The sequence below is a fragment of the Anser brachyrhynchus genome, assembly GCF_964034855.1.
Source record: "Anser brachyrhynchus genome assembly, chromosome: 21".
NCBI lineage: Eukaryota > Metazoa > Chordata > Aves > Anseriformes > Anatidae > Anser > Anser brachyrhynchus.
This window is the reverse complement of record NC_137714.1, coordinates 5,858,548-5,877,886: the sequence shown is the minus strand read 5'-3', so window position 1 is coordinate 5,877,886 and position 19,339 is coordinate 5,858,548. Positions and strand designations below refer to the sequence as shown.

Below are 19,339 nucleotides of genomic sequence, written 5' to 3'. Positions count from 1 at the left end.
GGATATTAGTGGGCGTGGCTACGTTTATAGTGGGCGTGGCTTCGCGCTCAGTGGGCGTGGCTCCGCCTTCATCAGGGTGGCTCCGCCCCCCGGCAGGGCTTAGCCCCGCCCCTCCCCGCCCCGCGGCATTGTGGGAGCGGAAGCGGCGCGGGCGGCAGCATGGCGGGCACCGGGCGGAGGTGAGCGGCGGGGGGGGGCGGGAACCGGGAGGGGCCCAGGCCCGGCCCGGGGCCTCCCCCCCCCCTTTAACCCCTTCCTTCCCGGCCCGCAGGAGCCTGGCGGAGCTGAGCGTGGACGAGTTCCTCACGGCCGGCTTCGAGTCGGAGCCCGACGGCGACGAGGAGGAGCAGGAGGAGGAGGCGAGGCCGAGGCCGAAGCCGAAGCAGCGGGAGCGGCCCCGGCCCCGGCCCCAGGCGGCTGCCAGGTGAGGGCCGGGCTGCGGGGCCCAGCTCGGGCCTTGTTGGCCCAGAAGCTGAAATAAGTGGAAAATGAGGGATTTTGTGTCAGGTGGGGCTTTACTGAGTGTCTGTCATCGGGTTTCTCACGTGGGATAGGTTTCTGCGTTCTTCAGTATTAAATGTCAACGTTTCAATGCTTTTTACTTAAAAAGTTTGCAAAAATAAACCTGAGAAACTTAAAAAAAAAACAAAAAAAACAAACCTGACTTTTTCCTTCATAGGCTGCTCTTCAGAACCTCTGGCCAGTACCTCTATATGCCCAGCACAACTTCACGGTCTGCCACGAGGTTCAGCTGTTCTTAGTCCTCCATTAAACTTCAACTTTCTTTAATCCCCCATTAAAACACTCTCTGGCAAGCCCTCCAGGACGGGTATTAAAAGGGTTCCAGGAGGGGAGCCCAGCCCCGATAAACCCCTCACTGTTCCCATTAGTCCCAGGTGCACCTCGTTGCCCCCAGGCTGCCTGCTTTCCTTCCAGCCCCAGCAGGAGCTGGAGCGGTGAATTAACGCCTGTTAATCCCCTCCTAACAGAAAGAAGGGGAAGGCGTCTGAGCACAAAGACCAGCTCTCCCGGCTGAAGGAAAAGGATCCTGAATTTTACAAGTTTTTGGAAGAAAACGACCGCACTCTGCTGAACTTCGATGCTTCAGACAGCTCTGATGAGGAGGACGAGAGGTTGCACGTACCCCCTCATACACTGGAGGTACCAGGCGTTAATTTGGATGGCTGGAATCAGTTATTCCAGCTGAAATCAATCAAGTACATGTTAAGTGTTTGACTTTCAGTGCGGGGGCAAAGTATAGTGGGGCCTGTGGTGGCACAGGTGGCCAGGGAGGAGGTTCCCCAAAGATCAGCTGCAGCTGTACGGGTTTGTAATCAGAAGTCAGCTGTGGGTTTGAACTGAGCATGAGGAGTTTGTGAAAGCAGAGCCTTAAAGCGTATCTTCCCGTGGCTTTGGATTTGTTTGCTTTCCAACTGGGAATTTGTTTTACTGCAAGCAACATGCTTTCTCCTGATGACTTTAATTACTGCACATTGTACTTGTGTAGCAAAGCTGTAAAACTTCAGTAGCTTTTTTTGGGTTAAGTAGCTTTTTTTGGAATTTGTAGTAACCTTGATTTTGTTACTGCTTTACACAAAGTGCTGATAACAGCATTAATAACAGTTGCTGCTGCCTGCTTTCCTCTTCAGCAGATGCTCAGCGAAAGAGGCAGGGCCAGAAAATAAGTTTGTAAGCATTTACTTGGTCTTCATAAAAACTTTTCCAGGAAGCAAGTGATGAAGATGATGATGACGACGACGAAGATGAAGAAGAACGTAAAACAGCCAAACGTAAGAAAGCTGATATCATTCCTGTGAGCTTGAAGATGGTTGAAGAATGGAAGAAAGCTGCAGAGGTGAGCAGGGAGTTAGAATGCAAGGCACTGGAGTGTTCTCCTTTAATATTCTTCCACATGTCACCACCTCTAAAAGACCACCTTTTGTTTGTTTTTCACAAGTACGGAGAAGATGGTGACAGTCCTACTCATAGATTTCTTATTTCAATACGATTTGTCTTCGCAATTTTTGCTTGGGCTGCAAGATTACTCTGACTCCTTCATGGGGGGGGGAAGCTAGAGAAACTGGAATGCTTCAGAAATAGGTAGAATGATTAATTCTTGTTCGTTGCCTTGCTAACCATTGTGTCTGTGACAGTTCCAAGAACTTTTTTGAAGTCCCATTTTGAGCAGTGATAAAATAGCTTGCTGCCTCCAAGAGGGGGAGGGAAAGGTCAGACTGGATAATTGCTTGCAGCTAAGTCTCTGTTCCTCAACCCCCAACCAATTAAATGTCCTAGAAACCTATTTTAGAGCAAGTGAAGGCCACTAGCATTTGTTAACTGTCTTCATGCTTTTCTTCATGTGAAAGGATGGAGCTATTTTTGCAACCAAACTTACAGTAATTCCAATACTCCTGTCCCAGTAGAGTGCTTCAGAGTTTGACTATTGCTTGTCTTTTGTCCTTTCCCCAGAGACGGCTAACACCAAGACTCTTCCATGAAATCACTCAGGCATTCAAAGCAGCTGTAGCAACTACCAAAGGAGATAATGGTGGGGCTGACCCTAGCAAGTATCAAGTCATTGATGGTGCAGGTGAGTTGATTGCCATACTTCTGTGCCAAGCATACCCATACCTCATTCTGGGAGGGAAAGTTTAGCTATTAGAAAAGAATAAGTACTGGCAGGAGTTAACGAAGCCTGTGGAAGGGTAAGTTTCACTTAAATAGCTTATCTTCATGTTAGTGAGTGTGGAGTGATGTCTCTTCTGGTGTCCCAGCCTGTAAGTGTTCTGGTCAGCATGAAACACCGGGGCTTGCAGACTGCTGAGGAAACTACTTGTATATTTTCGTGTAGTAACATTGGACAGAATTCTTTGGCTGCCAGACTTGTCAGTGTTACTGCTGTATTCCATAGAAAGCTGGGGCACTGAACTGCCTATTGTTCGTCAGACTTCTTAGAAGTTCGAGCAAAGTACTGTTTAAATCCTCGCACTGAAGTTCTTTGGACAACTTTTGCTGCTGCTTCTTGCTGTTGCCTCTTAGAACTAATTTTACTGAGCTGTTTTTGTCTTTTTACCCCATAGCATTCTGTAATGCGACCCTTTAAAAAGTATCTTTGAATCCCTGTTATGTTTGGGGGCAGAGTGGTGGTAGTATAGACCACTAGTGGTGGGTCAGGCTGCTTTTGTGCTTGGTGCTCCTCATGTGGAGAGCAGAGAAGGCTCCTGTGCCGTAAGGCTGTCAGTTACAGCCTTGCTATTTGAGTAGGAATTCTAGGACAAGGCAAACTGATGTTTTCTAGAGGCTTGTGGAAACTGTAGTTCTGCTGTTCTGTTGGCTTCAGCTCCTTAGAGAGCTCTTCTCAGATTAGCTGAGAATCTAGGAATATGTGGAAAGTCACTTACAAATGCTTTTTTGACTTTTTTCTAAACAGTGTTCAATGCCCTTGTGTCCTTCTGTGTCCGGGACCTCTTCAACTGCCTGCAAGAGCTGCTGCTTATAAAAGCCCCGAAGAACAAACAAAAGTAAGTCTGAGGAGATCTGAGAACTGCAGGTGAGAGAAAGCTGGCAGGGCTTTTTCTGAACTGCATCCTGGCTTTGAGGCTGGAAAAAGATGGTAATTCTTTCCAAACAATTTTAAAGTTGCCTGAGTGTATTCAGAGACTTCTTAGCCAGGTTCTTCCTTTCTTCACCAGGAAGTGTCCTCTCTAACATTAGATTCCAGCTGTTTACAGAGAGCACAGGGTTTAACAGAAAGGTATCTGGAATTGCATGTGCTGTATTCAAGAAGGCATTTTAATGAGAAAGGAGCCAACCCTTCTACATTCAGTGTAGGCAGAGTATTGCAGGTATGTGACTTAATCCAGTGCTTGCAGTTGTATTAACCCTGGAGTCTGGTGGCTTGAGAGTTGGATTGTTCACTGTTAGAACATAGAATGGAAAAGAGCACACAGTGGGACGAAGAGTTGTACAATTCATCCATTTTTCCAGTATGGCAATGTATGTTCCATGCCTCTGTCATACTTGATATAAGTACATGTCCCAGCTAAGTCCCAGTATGGAACTTCAAGCTGGAGCAGCCTTACTGAGCTGTGACTCCCAGCTGCAGTTTTATCTGGACACTTCTATTACTGGTTTCATAACCTGAGCCCTTCCGTTTTCCCAGTGTTGAGCAGAGTGAGAATTGAATCTGTCAGAAATGTTTCAGCTCCAGGGTAATTTATGTGGCAGTCACTTTCCCTTCCATGTTGTGGATGATGGGAATGGTGAGCTAAAAATCTGTATTCCCTCCTGTCAGTAGTGCCCAGTCTGAGAAGTAAACTCTAGTTCTTTATTTCTACTGCACAAGCCTGACTGGTGTAGGCTGTGTTTGAATTTTGGGGTGGCTTAAGGCTGCTACTTCATAAGTGTGATGCCAAAAGCTTGGAAGAGACTGATCCCAGAAATAACCTTTCTTGCTACAAGACAGCCTACTCCGTGTTTCAGGCAGTGGCTGCAGAATGATCAGAAGATGACATTGTGAGGGATTCAGGGAGACTTCACCAGATTTCCTGGCTATCATTAGTTTCCCTGAATCAGTTTGAGACCTGGGTACCTGGCTGGGAAGCTGAACTCTGCCTTGAATCAAATTTTGTAATGGCGTGAGAAGTACTTCTCTGTGTCTGTGACGAAATCATTACTTTTTATTTTTGCTTTACAAGCAGTTGCTTTTACTCATTGGCAATACTAAGAAAGTGAACTCACTGTTCTGCTACTGAAGCATTAATTTGTGTTTTTTTTAAAGCTAAACTCAACTCTTCTTCACTTCCAGAATGGTCCTCCCTTCCAGCAGCCCAATCTGGAGCAAGCTGCGACTGGACATAAGAATGTACCTGACCTGTACAATCCAAGTAAGAAATTCCAGCATGTTTGTGTTCTCAGGGTTGATCTGTGCATCAGTGAGCTTATTTATTAATTTATTTGCTGAGATTATTTCTGCCCACTGCAGTCTCAGTGGGTCTTGGAGCTTTGGGCACTTGTGACCTGTGAGTCTGCACGTGTCTCTTTTTTTTTGGAAGTTTTTGGTCTAACAAATAGCATGGAGCTCCATAGAATAACTGGTTGAAAATAGGTAGCCTGTAAAGAAGGGCTAGTTAAACATTCTGGCCATTCTTTGCTTTAATTTGTCTGCCAAAATAATTAACGTCTGTGTAGTTTGCAGCGCTGTTCTGAATTTCTAATGCATTTTTTTTGGTATTATGATCATGCCATTTCTTGTAGTAAATATGAGGGTGAAAAGCTCTGCTCGGCACATACGACATCCCCAAGTATGGAACATAAAAATACAAAACTAACAGTGTCACTGAAATATTTTTCAGAAGCTGAGGGAAGGGAACATAAGGTGCTGATGCCTTTTTGCTGTGAGGTGATGATGGCAGAATGACTTAGCAGAAACAGCATTTTGATCAGTAGAGCTTTTTCCTGAAGCTGTGGTGCTTCTCACCAGCAGCAGAACTAAAGACTGCAGAAGAAAAGGAAGAGCTGGCAGTCCAGTCATGGAAGTAATTCCTGGTCCTGTGCTTGCTTCTGAGTGTCCTCATGCTTCATGACAGGGTTTTTCCAGCATAATAGTTTCTGAAAAGTGTTTTCTTTTTGTTGTGTGAGGGACTTTGCAGGAGACTTGTTCGCTGCAGAGTCCTTGCAGTGCAAGGAGGAGAATGAGAAAGAAAACGAAGTTAGAAAAACGTCTCTGCTTACAGCAATTGGAATTTCAGGCAACAGTGGATATTGCATCGTGCAGAACTTCTTTGAAATTGAAATGACTTCGAGCTTAACAAATTAGAAAGTACAAAATTCTGTACTGGGGTTTGGCTGCAGGTGAACTGAGCTGAACAACCCAGAAATACCAGGATGATGTTCTAACCTATTTCTTGAGCTCGAGTTAACCTCTAAATACCCGGTAGCATTCCTACTTCCCATTTAAAAAAAAAAATCTGGTGAAGCACTGTAAGTCATCAGGCAGCTCAGATGGTCTGTTCCCAAGCAAGCTGTGTGTAGACTGAGAGCATCTTCATCACGCCTCGGCCATCTGTGGTGAGATGACAATGGCATCGGTGTCGTGCTGTCTGTAGGAAGTTGTAAGCTTCATGTAGATGGAGTTGTTGCAATATATCCGAGTGAGGCTTTTAAGTGATGAAGGCAGGTGCCGGTAGCCTGAGCTCCTGTTTGCTAAGATGATGTTCTTTCAGGGGAATTATTTAACCTGCCGTGGACCTGCTCCATTCCTAATACAGCTTGGGTTTTTTGGGCTTCCTGCTAGGCTGTTCTTCCAGTCCTTTGGAACACAGAATTACTTGGGAACAGCGAAATACAAATGCTAAATGGTAAAGGAAGAGGTGATGAGGACTGTGTACTAACTAGGATTTTTTTTTTCCTGTAGCTTCTGTCTTGTTTAACAGAAGCCTCTGTTGGAGCAGCAGTCCTTCAGCATGTCAGTGCCATAGTGCCTTATTATCTGACCTTCCCGAAGCAGTGCCGTATGCTTCTCAAGGTAAGGCCGTGTGCTGTGGTGCTTCATTCAGCTCTCAAGTACTTTCTTTACCCCTCCAAATGAGGCTCTCATGGTATTTGGACTGGATCCCATGATAGTCCGGTCTCTTGGACTCTTCCTTGCTTTTCGTCTGGTCCCGGAGGGGACTCGTGCCTCTCCTCCAGGCTTTGTGAGTGCCGTGAAGCTCTTTCAGGGAAAGATGAGTGAGCACAATGCTGTGTGTGTGCTTAGCGTGAGTCCCTATGCGAAGTGACGTGGGGGTGTTCTGGGGAAGCTGTTTCCCTGCTGCAGATGGAGTGCTTGCTGCCTGTGTGCCGAGTCTGTGTGTGTCTGCGATAGCTTTTCACTCCAGAGCTGTGGGTGGAATATTTTTGCAGAAACTTAGTCACAACTGCTGAGTGCTTAAGAACAACAATGGAGGCGGAAAAGAGCGAAAGAGGGCAATAGGGTGATTTTTAAATGAAAAGCTGTAGCAGGGTGAGGCTGGGATGCTTATCTGTGTGTTTTCCTTCCCAGCGAGCAGTTCATTTGTGGAGCACGGGCGAGGAAACCGTGAGAGTACTGGCCTTCCTCGTGCTGAACAAGATCTGCCGCCAGAAGAAAGACGTGTACCTGCATACCTTGCTGAAGGTAAGCCTGGTGGTTCCTCTACTTTGTAGCTTTTCTGAAGTCAAATGCAAAGAACATAGGGCGTACACTGCAGCCTCAGAGGCGGGGCAAGGTGCTGGCTCCCCATCAACATTAAATGGGAGAAATTCTGCAGGTCAAAGAGTGGTGTCCTGCTCGCTGTTACTGTTCCTGCTAGAGGCACGTGGGCCTGGTCTTAGCAGAGAATGCCTCTGGTACTTGTCTGCCTGCTGGATGAACACTCATCCTCCAGCCTCTCAAGGGCTTTCTTCAAGCGCTGACACACTATTCGGTGCTGCTCTCAGCTAATAGCTGAGGCTCCCAAGTGCAGTTTGCTTTGTTACCACTGTTTGTTACCAGAGAGCTGCATTAACCACTGTGACCAGCCTTAAGCTTGTATGGCTTAAAGCCATCCCGCAGCTCCTTCCTCCTCCTGTGGAGGAGCCATGGCAGGGACGTTTCTAAGCTCTGTGCTGAACAATGTATGGGTGAGAGAAGATTTTTGACTCTTGGAGAAGGAGTAGGCTGAATTACCTTTTCAAATATTTTTTTGAAGTGGCTGTCCTTAAAGGAACACTTCACAGGTGGTTGGCAACACCTGGGTGGGGAAGGTTAGTAAAACACTGGTTTTGTTCTGACAACCAGTATGTTGTCCTCTTTCCCCAACAGCAAATGTACATCTCCTTTGTGAAGAACTCGAGATTTACTTCTCCCAACGTGCTGCCCATGATCAACTTCATGCAGCGGACGCTGACGGAGATGTACGCCCTGGACACCCAGATCTCCTACCAGCATGCCTTCATCTATATCCGGCAGCTCGCCATTCACTTGCGCAGTGCTATGACCATAAAGAAGAAGGTAGGTGCCCCTCGGCATGGGAGGAGAACCCTCCTGTGGGGAGGGAGAGGTCCTGTAGCCACTTCAGGCTTTTGGTGATGTCTCTGAAATGTCAGTAATTGTCAGATCCGTTTCATAATGTGCCAAGGAATTATTTGCTGGGGCTGGGAGCTTGAAATATTAGTAGCTGTCTGTGAATTCTTCTTTTCTGTGTTAGTTTTTAGCAATGAAGGAGAGAACAGGCCACTGCAGGGTGGGAGTCACTTCTCTCTCCTCACCTTGCAAGAATTTGCACTCTCCCTCTTCTGCATTTACAGTTTGCAGCCTCTGTTGCAAAAGCCCAGGGTAAAGAAGACCAGGAGTGACCCTGGTGTGTGCATCTGCCCAATTTATCAGCAGCTGGTGCTGCCCATCCAATATAGGCTTCATTGAACAAAGCAGCTCAGACCTTTTGGGAACAGCCCTGATTTGGGCCACCTTCAGTCTGACCTAGCAAATCTGAGTCAGCTTGTTAATCCTGGCTTTGTTCACGGTTAGCAAAACGGATCCCTGTAGATTAATGCTTGAGCTGCTCCCAAACATTGCAGGATTGGTGACTGGTTAAATCTCCTGGCTGTTCAGACATGGGGATAAACGAAGTCTGGGATGTATACGCATGCCCTAATTGGATTGTGTTGGCTTCTTACACACTCAGTGTAAGACTGAGTCTGGCCCAGACAAGACCTAAATCCACTTGTTTTCACAGCTGGGGAGGGTTGCGGGAACTTTAAATGACATCAGCACAGCCAAAAGGTATAAATCCTAGCAGTAAGCCAATTAACTTAAATTGAGCAGTGGGTGGCTGTGGAAGGTGGTTACGGGAGCAGGTCGCTGTTTACAGGAGAAGCTGAGAACAGACCTTGGTACCTCTCTGAGCTGGTGAGAGCTCTGCCATTTCCAGCTGAAGTTCCTGTCACAAGGTTTGGGCCAGTGGTTGCAGTTCAGGGCTTCTGTCCTTTTTCTGGGACTTTGCACGTCTTGCTTTCACCGTACAAAAGAGGTGACCTGAGCCTTGAAAGTCTGTGTGAAGCAGGTTGGAGCTGAGGAACATTTTAAATGTTATCTCCGAAGATCTTGGCGCAATGCTGCGCGTTCTGGGGAGTACGTGGGCCTGCAGAACTCATTGGAAAGAGTGTCCTTAAGGGACTTCTGCGCTCTTTCTGGGCTTCTGTTTACTCTGGCATTAGGGGCTGCTCCAGCACATGGCAGGAAAGAGTAGGGGCTTGCCCAAACATTCTTGGAAAACCACGCGTCTTGGATTTGTGCAAGACTTGGTCTGAGCCAGCCTGAAACCACCGGTTCGGTGTCACGGCCTGTCAGACACACTGGCCTCTTGCATTGTTTTTGCTGGTAACCGTAAAGGCTGGCTTAGAAACAGAGCTGAAAAGTTTGTTCCCAGCTCTGTCGTTTTTACTCTGCAGTCGAAAACTTCAACTGGCCTGGACTGCGTCTTCTCCAAAAGCAGGGAGGAGTGCCGAGTTCTGCAAGTGGTGCTGGGTTGGTGACTCGGTGCTTGCTCTGACAGTGAATGCTCGTAGAAATGTCTTTAAAATCATCACTGGTGTTATGCTTCAGAGATGGTGGGGTGGGGGGTAGGGGGGTTTAGTTAACCCAGCTGAGGGAAGGGAGGCCTTGAGTGGGAAGGGTAAGCTGCTACATCACAGCCAGGGGAGTCTGCGTACAAAGAGGGGAAATCCAGAGGAATTTCCTACTATAGCAGTTTATGTGCTTTTTTTTCCTCTTTCTGGTCTGCAGAGGCCAGAAGGCAACTCACAAGGCTGTCAGAGCAGTACTGCTTTCCAGCCTCCCTACCTGTGGGTTCCTGGGGGCTGTCCCCGGGACTGTGAGCGAAGGGAACGGTTAAAGGCTTCCTAATGCTTGGCCGCGTCCCGCCATCTGCTGTGAGCTGAGTCATTAAATCATCCCTCTCAAATGAGCCGTACTTGTGAAGAAAAGCAGGCTGTGCTGCGCGTTATTTCCTCCAAGGCACTAACCAGTACTAAATTACGGTGTGAGGCATCTGAATCTGCTGGGTGGTGGATGAGCCACCGGCGTCGAAGCCACAGCTAGAATGTGAGTTATCCTCTGGGCAGCGCACGGTGTCCTGTAGGAGAAAGAAATAAAATGAATTGTGGAGAGAAATTAGAGCGAGCCCCTCTCAGGTGCCCTGTTTTCATGTCTTTGTGTTCATCCCTTTTCTGCAGGAGAACTTCCAGTCTGTCTACAACTGGCAGTACGTCCACTGCCTCTATTTCTGGTGTCGGGTTCTCAGCACGATCTACCCCAGCGAGGTGATGGAGCCCTTGATCTATCCTCTGACCCAGGTCATCATTGGCTGTATAAAGTAAGTAGTTTTTGTCTCTTTCTGGCACTACTTCTCTTGTTGGATGTGGTAAAACAATTACTAAGGGGTGTTAGTGTTGTGTGATTTGGATTTAACCTGAGAGCTGCTTTTGATTGAGGTATTCCAGCCGCAGGCGTGTTGCGAGCACGTTGTGTGAAGGAATTAAAGGATTGCTCGGGAGGAAGTCAGCACCTCCGCTTCACCAGCTGAGATCATGGGCTCAGTGGGCGTGAAATCAGATGCTGTGCACGAAGGATTGGGCCCGAGTTTGGCCCCCGTGTGTTCAGCTGATGAGAGAGCCTAGGGGAGAATAACCTGCACCACAACCAACTTCAGTGCATAAGGGCTCCGAGTTCTTCTGTCTGACTTGGTGTCCAGCTCGGGTCCTTTCATGAGCTCCCATCTTTAAAGAAGGCCCCAGAGTTGGTGGCTTACTGTCAAAACGCAGCCACTTCTCCACTAAACTCAAAAGTAGCTATGTGATGCACAGCAGTGAGGACAGAAAATAGTATGAGCTTCCTTTTCCCCGTGCTCCAGAGTATTTGTGGAGTTTGTGCAGTCCGGGCACATTTCTGAACAACTTGAACCCCTTTTTGCTATCATCTGGTGAGGATCTGGGGAGACCCAGAGCAGTGCCATTAGTTTTGGTGCCTGGTCCAATTCTGCTTTGCTAAGAAGTGTGATACCTTAACTGCTGGAGCATTATATCCCTGAGAATTCCTTAAGAAAGAGGCCGCTATCTGAAAGGTAAGCTTAAAATAACCAAGTAGGTGCAACTATTCCTGTGAAGTACTAACCCAGATGGGACAGTTTTGCCTTTTTAATATCTGTTGGAATGTTGTCACAAGTAGAGCAGTGGCAGCACCAGGCAGAATTCCGTTCTTGAGAGCTCTTTCCAAGAAGTTATATCTGTCTGGGTATTTCTGTGGAGCTGTCCAAGTGCAAGCATGCCGCGCTCAGCAGTTTCTGATAGTCTCGGAGCTGAGCTACTTAGGGGGGGTGGAAAGAAGGGAGGAGATGAGGACTTGGCTTTGGAATCACAAGTGTGCTTAAGTCTCCTATTTTTTTTTAATTGTGCACCCCAATACAAAAGCCTGCTTGCTTATTTTGAGCAATATGAAAGCTTCTCTCGTTGTTTTTTTACTTCCAGGGTATTAGCCAGGTTTAGTGGTCTGAGCTGAAGGTTCTTCTAGCTCCATTAGCGAAGCTGAACTGCGTTGGAGTTTCTGCCAGGGGTTATCGTGGGGTGCCAGTGTTGTGTGTGATGGGGAAATCAAGGGAGATGAGCTCCTAACACCAGTCAGTACTGGTGCAGCAGTAAGGCTCTTCTTTGAGGTGGTGTGCAGGGTAGATGATGGCTCTGCTCGGCAGGAGTTGCAATGTGAATAACCTGGGCAGATTATCCTTCCAGTTGTACAAAGTGGCAAGGGAAAGAATGTACTGACTTGCATCAGGGCCTGACAGGAGACCAGTGCCAAAGTACGGAGTCAAGTGCTCATCTCCTGCTCTGTAAATACAGTTAGGAGATGTGTTTTTTGTGTATTTGTTACAATTTGAAGGACTAAGGGCAGCTTCACTGTTCCTCATATGCCTCGGCTAAGAATTTCTTTTTTCCCTATCAGTCTGTTTGAATTTTTTCTGCTTTGAAGCTGTTGTTAATGGGCGTTGAGGGAATTTCTGAATCTCTGGTGATCTCTGAAATCCTGTTAGCTCTGTAACCAGATTCTCAGCTTTAAAACCCCTCCCGCCTAGTCTTGAAAAACTCCCAAGTGGTGATGAAGATAAGCAGATTTAAACGATTGTTAGTGTGCATACATCCTTCTCCCCATCCCCCATGTGCACAGGCTGCTTCCCGCTGCTGTTGCAGAGCTCCAGGTGTCCTGCAGACAAGTCGAGGCAGTTTTCTACCTGTCCAGGCAGATAAATCAGCGAGCTGGGGCCAAGGAAAGGTGAACTGGGTGAGTCTCAGCAAGAGCAGCAAATAAAACTTGTTCGCATCCGCGATGCTGCGCAGAGGTACTTGGCACAGAGTACAGCCACCATCTGACAAGGTGTCAAAGGTTTGGGAGCCTGAGAGATGAATTTTAGCACGGGGAAGATAGAAATAGATCCCAGGTGCGTGCGATGGGGTGGTAGGGAAGGATGCCGTGCAGCCTTTCCATCTGCAGAGCCTTTCACTTGCCCTCCTGGGAGCATCCGGAGGGGGACAAATAGCCCTTGGAGGAGATCCTCCTTCCCCAAGTGCCTTCAGCACCAGGAGGTGGCGCCTTGCTCCAGCGAAAGGGCGGCGAGCAGGGTGTCTGTCTGTCTGCAGGACCAGCTCCTTGTGCCACCCTGGTGGCTTGCGGGAGGGGATTGCAGAGAAACCGCCACTCGTCGGTTTGTTTTTGCTCTAGGCAGGGACCGAGGCAGAATTGGAAACGTGATTAAATACGGTAACTCGGAGCAGAGGGCTGCTGCTAAAATTAAAATCAGCTCCCTCGTTTTCTTGCTCCCTCTCCCTGCTCTCCAGCATATAAAACACACTGAAACTACTTTTAATAATACATGGGGTCCGTTCCTGAAACGTGTCCAAGCTGCGCACGCCCAGATGTGATCTGGGGAAGGCAGACTGCTGAATGGAAAAAATGTTGGAATTGATCGCTTCTGACTTCAGTGCTGCTGGAAAAAGCCTCGTTGCTGAGTTTGCTAATGGCATTGCTTTGTAAAAATCAGCGGTGTTGATCTTGCAAACAGCTGAAAGGTTGCAGTTGCTTTGACTGCTGGGTTGTTGCTGTAGGTATTCCAGAGACAGAACACGGAGGAGATGTTATCGGCTTTTCTTTCTCTGCTTCTGTGGTCCATAAAGTTCTCAGTCTGGTCCGCATGCTTGCGTTTCTCTTTCATGCTTTTTTTTTTTGTGGCAGAGTTGTTGCAGGAGCTCCTGTTGTCCCTTTTTCCAGGATGAAGGGAAGTGCTTTTCTGACCTTGTCTGCTTGGCTTCCTACCTTGCTCTTACTCCAGGCTGTAAATATGAGGTTCTTCCCTGGCTTGTAGTTACATGAGGATTTGTGATGCCCTGTAAGGGTTGGTCTCGAGCCTCCCAGCACGTACAGGGAGAAGGCAGGTACAGATGCAAGCACAGCTTTGGCGTCCTTGCACTCCTTCCCTTGGCTGCCCCCTCTTGGTGGGGCAGAGACTGGTGCTGTAAGAAGCTTTCTCTGTTCTCCCCAGTCAGAAAAAGACTGTGGCCAGACAGGAGTAGAACAGAAGGAACTGTATCTAGTAAAAATAAGCCTCAAAATGTCTTGGGGCTGTTCCCTGCACCGCAGCCTGCTGCACAGGAGAAGCAGGGCAGGTGTTCTAGGAGATGGTGACGGTAAGACAACAGAGAGCACTCTCCTCTGAGGTGAAATGCCTGAGCTGTAAACCAAAGCAAGCGGATTTGAACTTGCTGGTGTGACCTCTGGTCAGATCTTCCTCAGCAGAGCCAAGGCCCAGCTGTGTTTTGTATTCCCTGTGCATCCAGCCATCGGGAAGTTAAACAGATTGTTGCATCGCAGAGCCCTCTAAAATTAATGGTCTTGGTTTACAGTAAATCTATACATTTAACAGGTTTATCCCTCGATCAATTAATTCCTGAGAATGGCTTTCGTCATCTCTAGCGCTGCCAGATCAGGAGCGTGAAGTAGATTTATTCCTATAATGGATCCAGTGATAATTATTTCACTATTTAGTGTGTGGGGAAGGTGGAGGTGATTTACGGTGCCAGGTCAGGTGTGTTCTCCCCCGGATCGCTCAGCAATCTCTCTTTGGGTGGGGAGGGAGGTAGTTATTGGGTGTGGGGCTGTTGTCTGAGAATTCCATGGAAAAATGCCTTGTTAATGCTGGAGGCATCTGTCTTCAAGTACAGTCGTGCATAGCAAGAGGTCTGTAGAGTGGCAAGGTAACGAGCTTTGGTGTCTTTTAGGGGTGGCCGTGGGATTGATGATGGGCTCTGTGTTCTCTGCTGCTGGCTGAGGTGGCACGGGGGGAGCTGACCCTGCTGTGCCCCACCTTACAAAGGCAGCCGACTGTACTCAGTTCCCTTTAATATCCAAGGGCATAATAGCTTCAAGCGTGGTCAAAGGTGGCCTCTTTCCCTCCCTGCTCATCACTGGCAGTTCAATTGTGTTTCCTCTCTGAAAGAGGAGCACCTGAGCGATTCCTCCCTCTGTTGGAGAGGGCTGAGCAGATCTGCTGAGGCCCCTCTCGTTCCTGCTCTGTCCTTTCTGGCACGCTGGTCGCTGCTAGCCCAGCTCCTTCTGCCTTGGTGACATTCCAGGTGACAAGCGTTGCTGTTGAGGTGACGGCATGAGCTCTGGGGGCACACAGGGTATGTAGCCTGAAATTAGTTAACACCTTCTCCTTGTAGTCCCTCTCGTATGCTGGGGGAGCCCGTCTCTGTCAAATTTCCTGCTCCAGCTGAGCATTTCACTGCTGGTTCCTGCCACTTCTCCTCGTATACCTCCCTGTGTTGGCGGCACGAGAGCTGAAAGTGTTGAACGTGATGAAAGAGCATCAGTGATGAGCTTCGTCTGCAAAGCTCCTGGCTTGTAGCACTTTCCCTCCTCTGTCCCAGAAGAACCTGGTGCTCCGGTTGCAGGAACCTGCTTGTTGGTGTTACAGCTTTAAGCACACGTGAAGTTTTCCCCGCTATGGGATAGCTTCAGCAGCTCAGTTTGCTGTGCAATACTAAAGCTCCCTTCCTTTTGCAGAGTAGGAAGGGCTCTAAAACGTTGCTGGAAGCTGCGAGTGCAGCTCCTGCATTAACCTGGCCTAATACCCTTTCTTTTTTCCTCCCTAGGCTGGTACCCACGGCTCGGTTCTACCCGCTGCGCATGCACTGCATCCGTGCCCTTACGCTGCTGTCCGAGAGCACCAGGACCTTCATCCCAGTGCTGCCATTTATCCTGGAGGTTAGTTGGGTCCTGCTGATTTAGGGATGGCTGATGCCTGCTACCTAATGAACAGGTTCATATTTACCGTAACCCACCAACAGCTCCCCCTGGGACCTGTTTACACCCTAAACTCCCTGGCAAACGCCATCAGACTATGTATTGTGCGGTTAGCAAATAGGATTAGATTTATATTCTCCGGTGTCTGAGATCAGCTGGGTGCAAAAAGGCATTCCTAGGTGGTTTGGCTGATGCAACTGGAATAGGCGAAGGATTTCCAAAGAAGAGCTTTGACTCAAGTGGCTGCAGTAAGTCCTCACGCTGTTACTCAATCCCGTTGATGTGTTTGTGTCTTAGCAAATGGAAGAGTTTGTCATAACCGCAGACAAAGGGAGATGGAAGGAAAAAGGCGCTTCAGGAAATAAGAATTAATTTGGTCAAAAGATCCTCATGAAGGCAGCCTGGCGAAACGCGGTGTGTTTGAGATACTGGTGCCTTGTGTTTTCCTTAGGATAAGGCTCAGAGACCATCCAGCTTTCCATACATCAGATTCCTGATGTCTCTCCACGTAGGGCTTCGTAGCCTTGCTGCTGTGAGAGGGTAGTACAGAAGTGGTAGAGCCCTGTTTCTTTGCAGAAGCACTGCTGTGGGAGAATGGGGCAAGGTGAGGAATGCAAAGCCCCCGAAGGTCAGCGTGAGGCTGGATGTTGGAGAAGAATGAGGGAGGCTTCTGTAACAAATGACCTGAGTCAGCTGGGCTCGTTCCTAATCAAGTTCTGTTGCAGCAAAGGCTTTTGTGGTTTTGTGTTGTTGTAAACGTCCTCTGCAAACCACATCCTCTGAGCCTGTGGAAGCCAGCGATGTTTATAAATCTCCTGCTCTCCCGCCCCCCTCCGCTGCGCCCTGGCCCTGGCCTGTGCGGCTTTGCCATTTGCCTGCTTCCTTCCTCTTGTTCACACACACTTGAAATTCTGCCAGCCAGATTTAGCGATAGAGGCATCTCCGCTCCGCGGTAGCGGAGCCTGGGGGGAGGACGGTTCCTCTGCTTTTTATTTTTAATAACTCTGGGAGAGAACCTTCCCTCCCCGCGGGGCTGCCTCCCCCTCGTCGCGTTCTGGCCCCGACACCTCGGCTGCAATCCGTGTGTCGGGCCCCAGCCAGACGTTACTGCACCGCACGCTGAGCTTCCTCCCGGCTTCCGCGCGCCCCTGACCACATCCGAGCCCGCTGCGTGCGAGGCGCTGCTCGGCCTGCCTTGTCCAGGTGTTGGTGACAAAGGAGAGACGGAGGCAGAGTAAATGCCTGCACGCATGTTGCTCCCATGCTTCCACACTCCTTTAATTTCCAATTTTAACCCAAGGTGGCAGGGATAAACTCAAATCTCCAAGCAGCTGCCAGTGTTTCGCTTCGTCCTTCCCACCTCCTGCAGGGGATCCCTCTGGAGTTCCCAGGAGCCGTTCCCTCTGCCTGTCCATCTCTTCCGAGCTCCCTCCTGCTCTCTCAGAAGTCTCTGAATGCTCCTACAGCTTGGTGCAGCACCACGAGCTGTCTTCAGGCCAGGATGTGTGCAGCAGGTGAGGTGGCAGGAAGCCCCAGTGCGCGGAGGACAGCTCACCTGCCTGAAGTCCCAAGGTGTCTGGTGCTGCTGGGAGGAGGAGACGTGTTCTGACAGCCTGGTGCTCTAACAACGAGCCTGTCCTACCAGCTCACAAATCTGGCAGTGGCTCTGCCAGTGGACAGCAGGCCTGTGTCACAAAATAATACATCTTAAACCCGGTATCCAAACCGTCGTGGGGTAGAAGGGTCTGAGCAGTGCGCTGGGACTAAGCGCTAGGTTTAAGGGGCACGGCTGGGGTCAGGGAGCAGATCGAAACCTTCCCATGCTCCATTTGCCGTGAAGGACGGCAGGCTGCCCCGTCAGTCACTGATGCAGCTGAAGTAAGGCTCTGGAATTAGCGACACCAGATGTGCACAAAGCTCAGCCACATTTTTTTTTGAGGGCTTTGTATAGCCTCGGTGTTGATTTTTGAAAACTCTTCTGTAAGAAGGGACCACGATTGTTTCCCTTCCCCCTCGCCATCAAGAAGACCAGCCCTGGCTACCTCTTGTCTCAGCCCTGTCGCTGCCGTGCTTTCAGGAGACAGCAGATTGAGTGTTTGTGCAATTCCCACAGGCACGGGAATTCCCCAAGCCCCTGCCAGTCGAAGTGAGAGCTGGCTGCCTGATGCAGCCTGACAGGGGCTGATGCTCCCCAGCACGGGCACCCAGGGCTCTCTCCTCTTTTGACTCTGCTTTTTCAGGGTGGAGTGAAAGAAGCTTGCTAAAATTACCTCTCCGATGAGAGGAGATGGCTTGAGAGAAAGCGTAAAGCAGGCAGGCTTTTATTTTTGTGTTGTTCCCACCCTTGGAGGGCCTGTGAGATCCCAGGCTTTCTATTTTTTTCTTCCAGCACTTCAATTATTTTGTGACAGGCACTAGTTTCTGCAGCAGGCGAATTGGTGGCTCATCTGCTGGAAGGCAGGTGTGGATAAACACGGTGGAAATCTCCCCCCAGGCAGGCTTGGCATGCCAATTTAAAACTAGCTTCCCTGTGGAGGACCGGGGAAAGAGGTTAACCCTGACGTGCTTAGGCAGGTGCGAGTTTTTCGCTTTGACACTTAAATGGCTTGAGTTTTTGTTTTGGATGTGCAGCTTGCTTTGGAGAAGGTCCCCAGGGGGTCTGAAGCCCAGCAACGTACGTGGGTGGTGGCTTGTTTGAGGAAATCACCTGCTGCAAAGGTTGGGGACTGATAATGCTGGACCTTGTCATGCATTTAAGCATGGGTCTGGAGTTAGTTTTCTACAAGCTGTGGGTTCTTTGTATTGTTATGCAGAGGAAGAACTACAACTTTAGGCTCGCTAAGCTGAACCTCTGCACCAACTGAAGATGTGTCCCTTACCCTGGTCATTCCCCTCCCTCCAAATACTACGCTGCAGCTTTTAAGTTGCACAACCCTGCGTGTGCCAGGATTTGTCTGAGTGAAATGACGCTTGACCACTCTAATAGACTCCTACACAGAGACAGTTGGCTCGGTGGATGAGGGGAGAGCCAAGTGTGTTCATCTTCCCTTTATCAAGGCTTTGGATGCCATCTCCCACACGTTCTTCACAGGCAAGCTGATGAATTGGGGGCTAGAGAAGCAGGCTGTGGGGTGCGGTGCTGGGCTCGTGCTCGTCAGCGGCCTGAGATGTTATCATTGATGGTTTGAATGGAGGGACAAGGACATCAAGAAGTGTGCAGAAGATGCAAAGCTGGGAAGAGTTAATATACCACCAGCGTCCTGCTCTTCAGAGGGACCTTGGCAGGTTCAAGAAACCTCACATAGTTCAACCAAGGGAGATGAACTGTCCTGTATGGGGGGAGGAATAACCCCATAATAAGCTGGGGGCCCTGGGTGAGGTGGAGGGTGCTGGAGCAGCCGCGGGGAAGCTGCGGGCAGGTCCTGCAGAGCTCTGCCTCCTTGCTGGGGGCTGGCCTGGGGCAGCCAGCCTCGGGCTGATCAAAGCAGCTGCCAGGAGGCTTTGCTGGAGCCTGAGAGAGAAGTGGGGATGGGGTGGGGGTAATAAAGTAAGGGTGCTGGGGCTGTGGACTTGTTTTTTTGCTGGTGCAGGCTGTACACCTGAGCACCCTTCACCCTACCAGTGTAAGAACGGTGAGCTAGAGCTTGCTGGAAATCCCTTTTTTTCCGGTCCTTTTTTCTGTCTGCTGGTGGTTATCACTTGAGCCAAGTCATTGGCTTTGGACATTCTCTGGCCCTCTAGTCCCTCATTATCACCTTTCTGCCTTGCCACAGAATTCCTAGACGTAGTCATCCTCTCTCTCAGCCTGGCTGCTGTCTGAGCCGTCCTGCACAATCTGGGGCTGGGAACCACATTTTTCCCCTTTCCACGTGTCCCGACAGCTTCCCCAGCACATCTGGGAGGGTTTCAAAACCTCTGCTTGTATTTTCCCATTTGCCTAGTGGCATGTTAGGATCCCACAGAGCCTGATGCCTTTTTCTTTAATGCGTC

General features: G+C 49.2%; 1 protein-coding gene across 1 annotated transcript in view; it reads left to right on the top strand.

Annotated features, from left to right (window-relative positions):
- Nucleotides 1-63: 63 nt before the first annotated feature.
- Nucleotides 64-19,339, top strand: part of NOC2L (NOC2 like nucleolar associated transcriptional repressor) — a 43,120-nt gene continuing 23,844 nt past the window's right edge. The window contains exons 1-12 of the mRNA XM_080563795.1: nucleotides 64-179; nucleotides 272-424; nucleotides 990-1,161; nucleotides 1,727-1,855; nucleotides 2,470-2,590; nucleotides 3,431-3,521; nucleotides 4,808-4,886; nucleotides 6,416-6,526; nucleotides 7,043-7,156; nucleotides 7,823-8,011; nucleotides 10,234-10,373; nucleotides 15,199-15,310. Of these exons, the coding sequence (XP_080419921.1) occupies nucleotides 160-179; nucleotides 272-424; nucleotides 990-1,161; nucleotides 1,727-1,855; nucleotides 2,470-2,590; nucleotides 3,431-3,521; nucleotides 4,808-4,886; nucleotides 6,416-6,526; nucleotides 7,043-7,156; nucleotides 7,823-8,011; nucleotides 10,234-10,373; nucleotides 15,199-15,310 (1,431 nt within the window). The 5' untranslated portion in view covers nucleotides 64-159. The remainder of the gene's footprint in view (nucleotides 180-271; nucleotides 425-989; nucleotides 1,162-1,726; nucleotides 1,856-2,469; nucleotides 2,591-3,430; nucleotides 3,522-4,807; nucleotides 4,887-6,415; nucleotides 6,527-7,042; nucleotides 7,157-7,822; nucleotides 8,012-10,233; nucleotides 10,374-15,198; nucleotides 15,311-19,339) is intronic.